Genomic DNA, 12993 nt, shown 5'->3' with positions numbered 1-12993 from the left:
CGAAGGCAGGGGACCTTGCTGTGCACCCCACCCTAGGTCCTAGGGCTCTCTCAGTGGGAGGTTGCTTTGGGAAGAGACCAGATCACAATGGAGTAAAAGCCTGTTGCAGAGGGAGCAGCCTTCATGCATAGTAATTTGGGCAGGGCTAGAGGCCTCAACAGATTAAAGCCACGCCCCTTAGACTGTTCCACCCACACCCGCCAGCTGACGAATCCAGCTCCTCAGCAAGAAGTGCTAGCTAACTCAACAGGAGTCCTGAAATGAACTACAAACCACTGCTGTCAAGACAATGTCGTCTTCCCAGTGTCAGAGCAACTCCAGTCCTACGTTCCCAACTACGTGTAATTTTCAACCTGCAACGCAGGAATACATCAAGCTCTGCTTGTGTATTTCTTTGAACAGAAACCTTCAAAATGACTTTCTTCCCACAAGACAGGGAACAGCCATCTGTTCTAGCAGCGAATGGGCCCTCTCCCCTCCTGGGCCCCCGGATTCCAGGATTCAGTGTGTCACATGGCCTGCTGAGGACAGCCCAACAGGTAGCAGAAACAGAGCCCCATCAGGGAAGGGCACCCCATGGGTGTGTCTGACACCCCCAAGAAAGGAAGAGACCTCATACCCACAGGAGGTGCTGCCACCTACCCACAAGCCAGGCTCCGGATTCTCCAGCCGCAGAGGTCCTGCACTGCTTTTGGGTACATGGTAGATTCACGGGAGGTGTTGGTGGCCCCCCAGAAAAACAGACCACCTGAGGGAAGACAAAACATGTTCCCAGCGTGACCAGACATCGAGAGCTGAGTCTCATCTTTAGCATTATGAGGGTGAAGAGTAAGAAGACAGGATGGCAAACAAGTGTTCTGTCTAAAAGATAACTGGAGCCGGGCATGGTGGCGTGCCTGTGCAGTCCTAGCTACTCAGGACGCTAAGGTGGTAGGACTGCTTGAGCCCAGGAGTTCAAGACCAGCCTGGACAACACAATGAGCTCCTATCTCAAAAAAATAAAGAACAATGGGAGGTAAAGAGAACTGGGGTTCATGGTCTAGGGACAGGACAATGGCTACACGGTTCCTCACGAGAGCACTGATAAGCCAGGGAGAGCAATCACTAACCCACTTCGCTGACGGCAAAGGAGCAGGTGTAACCAGCATAGATCTGGGAAGCCCCACGTCCAGGGAAGTCAAACAGCTTCACCAGGCGGGGAACCATCTCATCCTTCTGCTCTGCGTGGCCCAGTCGGCCATAGCCACCGAAGCCCCAGGAGAAGACTCGCTTCTGGGAGTCCAGGACCAGCTGCAAGGAAAGAAAACACAGGGTTGGAACAAACAGGCTTCCAACAGGCAACGAGAGGCGTCATCGTTTCTGTCCAGACAAACTGATGCAAATGCTAAGGGCAAAGGAACAGCAACATCCAAGATCCCCTACCAGCTGGGCGCGGTCGCTCACGTCTAATCCCAACACTTTGGGAGGCCACGGCAGGTGGATCACTTGAGGTCAAGAGTTCGAGACCAGCCTGGCCAACATGGTGAAACCCAGTCTCTAAAAACCAAAGAAATATCCTCTGCCTGCCTCCAACAGAAAGATCCTCTACCTCTCGCCTCCAGCAGTGGGGGAGGAGGCAACAGGAGCAAGTGTAGCAAAATGGCATGCATTCAATAAACCTAGTTTGCTATTTCTCTGCCAGGGACTCCATTTTCCAATCCTTTTTTGTTCTGTTTATTTATTTAAGCTACAAGTCTTAACCCTTTCCTTAGTCAGAAGCAACAGGGCTATGTCTTTGGACAGCAGGGCAACCACTTGATTCCTATTACAACAGAGATTCCGCCAGGTGCGGTGGCTCATGCCTGTAATCCTAGCACTTTGGGAGGCCGAGGCGGGTAGATTGCCTGAACTCAGGAGTTCAAGACTAGCCTGGGCAACATGGTGAAACCCGTCTCTGCTACAGCACAAAAAATAAGCTGGGCATGCTGGTGTGCACCTGTAATCCCAGCTACTTGGGAGGCTGAGACAGGAGACTCTCTTGAACCTGGGAGGCAGAGGTTGCGGTGAGCCGAGACTGTGTCACTGCACTCCAGCCTGGGTGACAGAGTGAGACTCCATCTCAAAAAAAAAAAAACAGATTCCACTGCAGAAAGAACAGAACAGAAAAGGTCTACCTGTTCCTGGATTTTTCATTTCTTTTTTCCCCCTTGAGAGGGTCTCATGCTCTGTCACCCAGGCTGGAATGCAGTGGTGCAATCTCGGCTCACCACAACCTCCACCTCCTGGGCTTAAGTGAATCTCCTACCTCAGCCTCCCAAGTAGCTAGGACTTGGGTGTGTACCACCACGCCCAGCTAATTTTTGTGTTTTTTTGGTAGAAAAGGGGGTCTCACCATGTTGCCCAGGCTAGTCTCAAATGATCCGCCCACCTTGGCCTCCCAAAGTCCTCAGATTACAAACATGAACCACTGCACCCGGCCTGGATTCTTCTTTAGACTTCCCCCTTGTCCACAGGTACACAGAGGTAACCTGTACCTGGTCACTGATGAAATGAACTCAAAGACACTTCAAGTGTTTCAGATCTATCTTCTTCAGTCTTGTCTTCCCATCTTCTGACATGCCAATTCAGTTCTTTGATGTTTCATGTCTAAACCATATGAATCTACAACTTACTAAAAAGCATGACCTATAAGGTCCTAAACAAAAGCCAACTTTATTTCCCCGGCTGCATTAGACAAAACAAATCACAGTTTTTGGACTTGCACAAACTGAAATCTCCTACTCTAGTCCTAGCCCAATTCACTGGGCATTCTTCATCGGGAAGAAGATTCCAAGGGAAGGAGCTGGTGGGCTGAGACCACTCAGTGGGGAGGACCAACTTGATCTCTGGACTCCCGGCCCAGGCTCTTTGAACAAAGCACAGAACACAGACTCCTAGGCATTCTCAGAATGAAGAACCACAGGAAGGCCATTAAAATTAAAAGACACTCTAACACCTGCCAGGAACGGTGGCTCACACCTGTAATCCCAGCACTTTGGGAGGCCGAGGCAGGTGGATCACGAGGTCAGGAGTGTGAGACCACCCTGGCCAACATGGTGAAACCCCATCTCTACTAAAAATACAAAAATTAGCCAGGCATGGTGGCAGGCGCCTGTAATTCCAGCTACTCAGGAGGCTGAGGCAGGAGAATCGCTTGAAACCAGAAGGCAGAGGTTGCAGTGAGCCAAGATCCTGCCACTGCACTCCAGCCTAGGTGAAAAAGTGAAACTCCGTCTCAAAACAACAAAAAAAGATACACAAACAAAAGATTGCACTGCGGTTTATCTAAACTGACCTTTAAAGAAACAACCTAGGCCGGGACGTGGTGGCTCACACCTGTAATCCCAGCACTTTGGGAGGCTGAGGCAGGCGGATCACCTGAGGTCGGGAGTTTGAGACCAGCCTGACCAACATGGAGAAACCCTATCTCTACTAAAAATACAAAATCAGCCGGGGCATGGTGGAGCACGCCTGTAATCCCAGCTACTCAGGAGGCTGAGGCAGGAGAACTGCTTGAACCTGGGAGGCGGAAGTTGTGGTGAGCCGAGATTGCGCTCCAGCCTGGGCAACAAGAGCGAAACTGTCTTAAAAAAAAAAAAAAAAAGGAACAACCTACTGATTAAAAACGACTCACATCCCCAGTATGGGGCACCATCTATTGACCTGGAAAGATGTCTGTGATGTTATGTTAGACAAAAGCCAAAAACAGAAAGTGCTTACCGTAAGGTGCAGGTGAGGACAGCAAAACATCTACTCGTTTAAGATGTGTCTATTTAAATCATGGGAGAAGTTAACACAGGAGAGGCAGTGACAGGGAACGCTGCCCTGGGACCAAGGACCCTTTGGCCAGGGTGCAAAGCCCTCCTGAAGCAGCAAGCAGATGTCCACCTGGAATCCGTTCCTAGCCAAAGCCAAGCGTCAGGAAACTGGAGCATGAAGACCCCTCTATACCCGTGCGACTCTCAGGAAGTGAGAAAAGCCGAGCCTCACCGTGTGGTTAGCGCCACAGGCCACGTCCCGCACAACCACGTTTGGTACAGGCAGAATCTGTCCATCTTTTGTCTTCTCAATGAAGATGGCCACTCGCCGGGGAACTAGTTCACAGTCATACTCTATCCGCTGTGCCCGGGCGATGAACTTCCCATCTGAGTTGTGTCCTGTAGAGACCACAGAGCCGGCCATCAGCGGCAGCACAAGCACAAGAGACGTGTCACTGTGCCCACACAGAGTCTGTAGTGAGCCCCGGCATCACCCCAATCTGGCCCTTCTGGGCCTTATACTAGCACACGATGGTCAACAAGGGCAGCGTTTCCAATCTCAGGCACAGCACAGTGAGCGGGTCAGTGAAATCAATTTTGTGAGCTGAGACCAGTTATTTTTTAAAAACGAATAGAACAGAATGACAAACAATACTCTACACATAATAATGCCACCATGTTATAACAATTCTAGGTAAGGTATTATAGGTTCAGATTGGGTTGCAACAGAAAACTTATTTCTTACAATGGGCTGCAGTCAAAAAAGTTGAAGCTGCTGATCAAGGAATGGTCTATCAAGTAACATCTCTACTCGACTGGAGGGACCACAGGGAGCCCCTGATGAGCCAAGAATAGACAGAAAAGCTCCACACACAATCCTAGGCCTGTTTTTATGAATTACCAGTAACCTAAACATACGGTTATGGGTGGCTAAAACCTGCACTTCCCACACTCCGACTGACCCAGGGACTGGTTCGCAAGGACCCAGCTCAGCACACCACACAACAGGAGACCGGCTGCTCCAGTCCTGAGAACACGCCAGACACCCATGCCCCTGCAGGCACCCGCAGCAGCAGGGCTACCGAGTACTTTGTAGTTTTAAACTGCTCCTATTCCTACACTGTGATCATCAGTTTGGTTGGGCATGGTGGGTCACGCCTGTAATCCCAGCACGTTGGGAGGCCGAGGTGAGTGGATCACCTGAAGTGAAGTGTTCAAGACCAGCCTGGCCAACACAGTGAAGTCCTATCTCTACTTAAACAAACACAAGGCTGGGCGCGGTGGCTCATGCCTATCATCCCAGCACTTTGGGAGGCTGAGGTGGGCGGATCACGAGGTCAGGAGATTGAGACCATCGTGGCTAACATGGTGAAACTGTCTCTACTAAAAATACAAAAATTAGCTGGGCGTGGTGGCGGGCGCCTGTAGTCCCAGCTACTCAGGAGGCTGAGGCAGGAGAATCACTTGAAGCTGGGAGGTGGAGGTTGCAGTGAGCAAAGATCGGGCCACAGCACTCCAGCCTGGGTGACACGGCAAGACTCTGCCTCCAAAAAAAAAAAAAATGGTTGTGTCAGTTTGTAAACGAGCCCCCCAGCTTGTGGCTAATCCCCCTCCACATGACACGCTTGTGTGCACCTCAGCCCTTACTGGTGTGTGTGGTTTTGAGCACTGTGCTATTTAAATAGTCAGCCCTCCACAGCCACAGGTTCAACCAACTGTGGTACAAAAACATCTGGGGGGAGGGGTAAACAAGAAAAAAAAGATAATACAAATAATACAAGTAAGACCATATAGTAGAACTATTTACATGACATTTATATCACATTAGGCACTGAAGTAATCTAGAGATGATTTTAAGTATATAAGTTACATGCAGATACGATGCCATTTTATATAAGTTGCTTAAGCATCTGCGGATCTTGGTATCCACAGGGGGTACTGGAAGCAATCCCCCAGGTAACCAAGGAGCAGCCGTACCCTGGAATCACAACTAAACCACGCACAGTACAATTACTGGGCTTGTTTACAGGGCGTTGCTTTATAACACTCATAAGCAGGTTCCCTTATGACAACAGTTCTCTGCTGTTGACATAATCCATTCCAGTGGAATGTTTGTCCATTTAAAAGTCTGAGGGTCTTGGCTGGGCGCAGTGGCTCATGCCTGTAATCCCAGCACTTTGGGAGGCTGAGGCGAGCGGATCACGAGATCAAGAGATCTTTTTTTTTTTTTTTGAGACGGAGTCTCGCTCTGTCGCCCAGGCTGGAGTGCAGTGGCGCGATCTCGGCTCACTGCAAGCTCCGCCTCCCGGGTTCACGCCATTCTCCTGCCTCAGCCTCCCGAGTAGCTGGGACTACAGGCGCCCACAACCGCGCCCGGCTAATTTTTTGTATTTTTAGTAGAGACGGGGTTTCACCGTGGTCTCGATCTCCTGACCTTGTGACCCGCCCGCCTCGGCCTCCCAAAGCGCTGGGGTTACAGGCGTGAGCCACCGCGCCCGGCCTGAGATCAAGAGATCTACACCATCCTGGCCAGCATGGTGAAACCTCGTCTCTACTAAAAGTACAAAAATTAGCCAGGCATGGTGGCACACACCTGTAGTCCCAGCTACTTGGGAGGCTGAGGCAGGAGAATCGCTTGAACCCAGGAGGCAGAGGGTGCAGTGACCCGAGATCACGCCACTGCACTCCAGCCTGGCCACAGAGCAAGACTCTGTATCCAAAAAAAAAAAAAAGTCTGAGGGTTCCCACTAAGAAATTCCCCCACCTTCTAGGATATGATGAATTGAAGGACATCACAGCAAACAGAATGCACTTCAGGATATGGATGCTACTTCTCTCACAAAAATGGTATTTTTAAACACTTGCACTCTTCTGGACAAGGTTTCAGCACGGCAGTCAACAAATGATTAGAGTCCCTTTATTTGCTACCGACACAGTGGATACTGAACAGACACAATCCCCAGACAGCAGAGGAGGCATATTTGGGGACTGTTTTTTCCATCTCCTTTAAAAAGCTGCACACATCTGCTTTCTCCAGAAGAACAGAACAGAAACTACTCCAGAAAACATGGAACGGGGACTTCCCTGTCCCTCTAAAGGGGTGACAGCTCTTTAAAATAAAGTTAAATGGCATGGCCGGGCACAGTGGCTCACGCCTATAATCCCAACACTTCGGAAGGCCGAGGCGGGTAGATCACTTGAGATCAAGAGTTTGAGACAAGCCTCGTCAACATGGTGAAACCTCGTCTCTACTAAAAATACAAAAAAGTTAGCTGGGTGTGGCGGCGGGCGCCTGTAGTCCCAACTACTCGGGAGGCTGAGGCAGGAGAATCATTTGAATCCGGGAGGTGGAGGTTGCAGTGAACTGACATCACACCACTGCACTCCAGCCTGGGCGACAGAGAGAGACTCCATCTCTCTTATATTGGCATTGCCCAGCCCAGTAAGTGCACTGCAAAAAAGGGGGCACAAGGCATGAGTTTGTGTGGGTGAGACACGGCCACAGTCAGATTTAGGTTCTCATTCTAAAAGTGATCTACCCGGATTTGGACAACGAAACAAAAACCTGCCTTAAAACAAGTAATACACTGAGAATAAACGATTCTGTAGCTACAAGTCAAGCCAATCCTACAAGCTGAGTGTAACTGAGCACCTGAGAATTTGTACAAAGTACTTACATGGTGCCTGGCACACGCAGTCACTGCTCCATGAAAGTGAGCCATTTTTAATCACCAACAGCATGTCACGCTTCCTGATGGAAAATCGACTTGCCAGGGTGCAGAGGGGAGGCCGAGGCAGCAGGAGCGCGCACGTGGCAGGAAGCGGACCGCTGCCGGGCACCGCAGCAGGGCCGTGGCCATGGAAACCGCTCTCCAACTGTCTCGGGCTCCGCCTGGGCAACCAACGCAAAATGTGTAATGTGCGTAAGGGGCTGTTCTCTCTTATTCACTTCTGACTTGAGGTATATTTAGTTTCACAAAGTCACTGTTCCCCGAGGCTAAGGCCAGCGGGCTCGGCGCTATTTTTACCTTTTCCATCTGCCAGGAGCTGCGGCTGCAGGAGCAGGCGTGGCCAGCAGAGGGCGCCCGCGCCACACCTCGCGGAGGCCTCCCTAGAGAGGCTGGAGGCGGAGCCGCAAAGGGGAACCACACTTCGGGGTGGGACAGGAAGAACTGAGACCACCAAGTCGCAAGACACTCCCCCCACTGACTGAGAACTGATTCCTGAATTCTCCTTTTCTACCAATTAGATCGGTAATTGGTAGAAACAAGTCTCTGGACAACCAGATTCTGGCTAGGGATGACGCAGGGGGAGGGGGTCCACCGGGGCTCCTCACGTGGCAACCTGAAATAATCGCCCAGGCCAGGGTTTCCAGAACAACCTTCACCTTGTGTAATTTTCTCATTTTCAATAAAGGCATAATCTTTAAATGTGAAACTGAATGAAGGTGGCCTGATTTTTTTTTTTAAACTTTGAAATCCTTTTATATAAATGAATTCCCAAATCACAAAAAAAGAAATCTTTTGTCACACTCCAGTCCCAACTTTTCCATTGAGGCAGTGTTGCCATACTCCACAATCCTGTGAATGAGGACGCGCTGTTCCGCTGAACGTGAGATCCACTTAATGGACAAAGGCTATTATCTGAGATCAATTACCCACATTTCTAACACGTGTGTGCAGTCACACAGCGATCTCTGGTTCTGAATATACACAACTAGATTAGAGCTTTTAAAAAAAATGTACTTCCATACCCAGCTGACCATATTCAGGGCACCCAAAGGAATAGAGGTTTCCTTTGCAGTCCATTATCATACTGAATTCAGCCCCACAGGCCATTTTGGTAATTGGCTGGCCGTTGTACATTATCTGAAAAGAAAAGAAAGGAGACTTTCATTTTTTTTTTAAAGACTGATAAAAAGCCTCTACCTCTCTGCATGTTGGTGGGAAACAATTACTAGGTTACAAAGGGAAGTTTAATAAACTCAACAATTCTGAAGGCAAAAGCTGACGGCACTTCTAGAACACAAAGCTTAGAAGATATGTAAAGAAGCACCCTCACACCCCCGACCTGCCAGCACAGAGCACAGTTCAAAGCCTAGCCACTGTCTCTTTTTAAGATCAATAAGACCAAGTCCTTCCCTTCCTTCATCACCTAAACCACTAATTAAGCACTTAGCATTCTTCTGCCATTAGCAGTAGTTTGTTTTTAAGGTATAAATCTCACCCTTCCAACTCAAGTTTCTTAGGGAAAAAAAAAGACTGCCTATCTTTTATTTGTGTTCTAAGAACCTGGCTGGTGACTTTATACAAGGTCAAAACAAAGTATTTGCAGGTAAGTACAATTACATCCTACAACATGTCTCACTTTCTTTGGAACAGAACAGGCTTACGACAAGGCATTTCTAACACATTTCTCCACTTGGAAACAAAATGTTTTCAGGATGGTTTTCAACCTGACCACAGACTACGCCTGTTTTAAAAACTACAGCAAGGCTGTGCACAGTGGCTCACACCTGTAATCCCAGTACTTTGGGAGGCCGAGGTGGGCAGATCACCTGAGGTCAGGAGTTCCAGACCTGCCTGACCAACATGGAGAAACCCTGTCTCTACTAAAAATACAAAATTAGCCAGGGGTGGTGGTGCACGCCTGTAATCCCAGCTACTCTGGAGGGTGAGGCAGGAGAATCACTTGAACCTGGGAGGCGGAGGTTGCAGTGAGCGGAGACTGCACCATTGCACTCCAGCCTGGGCGACAAGAGCGAAACTCTGTTCTCAAACAAAAACAAGAACAAAAACAAAAACAAAAAAACCCTACAGCATATAACTAAACATCCAGGACCTCTTTTTACAAGGGGTGAATTAACTCAAACAACGGAGACCCCACCTCAGAAAATCACACACAAAAGTAAAGAGAAAGGAAAAGCCGTGGAGCCGGAGCTGAGGAGGCGTCACCTGCGCGGGGCTGGGGACGGCGTCTGTCTGGTTGCCAAGGCCCAGCTGCCCCATCTTGTTTTCCCCAAAAGCAAACACGGAACCCGTTTCTGGAAGGAAAGAAAAATATCACAAAAGGGAAGATAATAGTGAATGTTTTGAACTACATTTAGAACCAAAAGCATCAAAATAATAAAAACAGCTCATCTGCCAGGCAGAAGGCAAGTGAGACTGCCCAAAAGCTGGCAGTGCAGACACTTCACAGCAAAGTCATTTCACATCAGAAACTGGGTGTGCAGAGATACGCAGGGCAGCGTCTCCCACTCCCAGATGGGCCTCCTATGGCCACTGGGGAGGCTCCCAATGCCCTCAAGAAGCCACTCCATACCCAGGTTCTCAGGGCCTCTTTCTGATCTTGACCAAGAGTCACAAGGGTAACTCCACCCCTCCCCCCACGCCCCATCCCCGAGGCAGACCATTTGGCCTCTTGCCAAACTAAGAAACACCAGCAGCCCCCTCCTTACCCGTCAAGGCCAAGGTGTGGTTCCGCCCACATGCTGCAGACACAATCACTTCGTGGCTGAGACCCTCGATGAGTCTGGGGGCTTCTACTCTCTTGGTGTCACCATGTCCCAGCTGCCCCTTCTCATTTCGACCTGCAGATCACATGAGAGAAAGTAGAAAAGACAGAGGGTGGTCCAGGTGGCACCACCAGGCGAAGGCGAGTACCAACACACTCTCAAATGACGCCCATCTGTGCCTCCGGAAGGCACCCTCCAAATTCCCAACAGCAGCCAAGATCCAGAGCAAAGACCATCCCGGCCTTCCGCCCACTGGAATGGCACCTGCTGCAGCTCCCCCGACCTCCTTCCCTGGGGCAGCAGCGGGACCACCCGTGCGCACCTCCCACATCTCTGCTACAAAGGGAAACGAGAGGCTCCGTGTGGTACGGACACCAAGCACAGGCGGGCATGCTCACAGAAACACGCTGTTCCCACTTGGAGTGCCCGCAAGACAACCACCCGTCGCTACCCTCTGAGATGTATTTTAAGACAGCACCCATTTTGACACCTGGCTCACCAGAGTTTAATCCCTTTGGTGCTCTGGGCATCCACTGAGGACTATTTGCTGTCTGCCCAATATTTCTCCTCCTTTTTCTACCCTGTAAATGGTGCTCACAGAACAGTGCCAATCCTACCCCTAGGGATCACCCCTCAAGGGCTCTCAGCAACAGGAACCCTGGTGACAAAGCACAGATCTGCCCTGAACACAACAAGCCCAGCCCCACCTCCAGGGCTGCTGCAGGTGCAACCAAGGCCCTGCACCTGTGAATTCCAGCTGAAGGCAGGCCTGAGGGCCAACCCCTGCCCCCGAGTCCTCTGCAGCACCAAATTCAGCTCCAAAACAGACGTGGAAGTTGGGTGGGCCAAAAGGAGGGCTGGGAGCCCCTACACCTCATCTACGTTTCAACACAGACTACCAAGTTCCAAAACAAAAATTCAACCGGCCCCTCTCGGATCCCTCCCGACAAGAGAAGAACCACACCTGTAACCTAACATTTGGGGATACTGATGGAGATCTTACAGGGGTGAGAAGTCAGAGTGATTCTAGGGGGTTTTGCAACCTTCTCCAGCAATGAACTTTTCACCCTCAGGTCGTGATAAAGGCAGACAGCAGAGCCATTAAGATAAGTTCCAGCTGCCTTGGAGAAGGCCTGCAGGAGCAGCCTCTGACTACAGAAGGAATTGCGACTAAGGGAAACCAGCCTCTGACTCGCTCTCTAAAGAATGGCAGGCTGAAGGGCCAACACTGGCACTCGAGCAGGAGAGGCAGACACACCAGCTTCCAATGGGAGCTGCCCAAGTTCACGGTGAAAGGCAGGTGAATACAGAGCAACAAGAGCGAGGCTCAGCGGACCCAGTTGCCGCAGGACGGGCCACAGACGGAGACCCCCCACGAGCAATGCGTCAGCCACCCTCCAGTGACACTCTACACTCACACCAGACGGTGCCCCTCTGCCTTCTGGAGTGGCAAGCAGTGGGCCTGTGATACCTCCAACCCTGTCCTCATGTACTGCACTGTCTGCTCAGGGATCACACATACACTGTCCCTGCCCACAGAGTCAGAACCGAGGGCGCTTTTAGAGCCACCAAGCAAGTGAAGCTCAGCGAGAGATCAGAACTAAGGTATTTTAGGTTTGGAACACTGACATAAAAGGCTGTGTTCAGTGTTGGAACACGAAGTAGGAGGGGTGCTCTGGGGGAAGGGACACACATCTGTGCCAACCGGGATGCCAACCGGGGGAAAACAAAAACTCTGGCAATGTCAGCATGCCATCAAGAGACTATAAAGTATAAATTTGGGCCAGACACACTTTAGCTTTTTTCAACAGAAATTACAAAATTAGCCGTGTGCAGGGAAGACAACAGATGTTAATATATTTGGACTTTGGTACAGCAGCTCATGAAATCACAAAAAACAGTTCAAACAGCCCAAAATAAAAATGCAGTCACATATGGACTAAAAGCTAGCCAGAGGACCAGCAACAAAGGGTGGGGACAAATGCCAACATACCCCGCTGGAGGCAGAGGCCAGGAGCCACCCAAAGGGCTGGGGATAAAATGAGCCTTAGCCCACACCCTATGGCTGGAATGATCTGGAAGAGGCTGGAATGATCTGGAAGAGGACACAGGCAGGAATGGGCTGGCCAGCTGCAGAGGACAGTGCTGTGGACAGAGGCTAACGGAAGAACTGGAACCCATCCCGAGTGCCCAGGTGAGGAAAAACTGAAGGGAAAGGCAAACAACTTCAAAAAAGGAAACTGAGGTATTTGGGGGAATATCCTAAGAAGCAGACAACACGGACAGTGAGCAACCAAGCCTACAGAACAGACTTGCGCAGACCTCAGACACGAGGGCAAGGCGGCAGGGACGCAGCATCCTATGACATAAGGTGGCAGGTATAAAAGCCAGTGGCATTTCAAGTGGCAGGAACAGAGGTCTCATGTCATATCATGCCTCAAAGAGGAAGGAAACTGTCTGCTGGAAGGCCAGCCTGCCTAACACATTCACATACCTCAGTATCAGAAAGATCAAGCTCCGGGCAGAAGATTCAAGAAAATATTGCTTAAACACAAGGAATCGAAGAAGTAGGGGCTGCGTACTGGCAAAAAATGTCAGGGGGAGGAAGGGGATCTGCATGTAGCGTGTAGACAAGAGACGAGCTGGGAATCAGGAAAAAAGACGTGGGCTGTGAACGAAGGAACCCAGCCTTCTAAGACGCGA

At 50.2% G+C, this 12993-nt stretch overlaps 1 protein-coding gene across 2 annotated transcripts in view; it reads right to left on the bottom strand.

Moving 5' to 3' along the window:
- RCC2 (regulator of chromosome condensation 2) overlaps nucleotides 1–12993 on the bottom strand; it is a 33719-nt gene that overhangs the window by 5607 nt on the left and 15119 nt on the right. For both annotated transcript variants that reach the window (XM_045379554.3, XM_045379558.3), the window contains exons 5-10: nucleotides 10234–10365; nucleotides 9731–9819; nucleotides 8530–8644; nucleotides 4009–4175; nucleotides 1110–1290; nucleotides 643–748 (exon numbers count right to left, since the gene is read on the bottom strand). In XM_045379554.3, the coding sequence (XP_045235489.2) occupies nucleotides 643–748; nucleotides 1110–1290; nucleotides 4009–4175; nucleotides 8530–8644; nucleotides 9731–9819; nucleotides 10234–10365 (790 nt within the window). The remainder of the gene's footprint in view (nucleotides 1–642; nucleotides 749–1109; nucleotides 1291–4008; nucleotides 4176–8529; nucleotides 8645–9730; nucleotides 9820–10233; nucleotides 10366–12993) is intronic.

This window comes from Macaca fascicularis, chromosome 1, assembly GCF_037993035.2.
Source record: "Macaca fascicularis isolate 582-1 chromosome 1, T2T-MFA8v1.1".
Lineage (NCBI taxonomy): Eukaryota > Metazoa > Chordata > Mammalia > Primates > Cercopithecidae > Macaca > Macaca fascicularis.
This window is presented reverse-complemented; position numbering and strand designations above follow the sequence as displayed.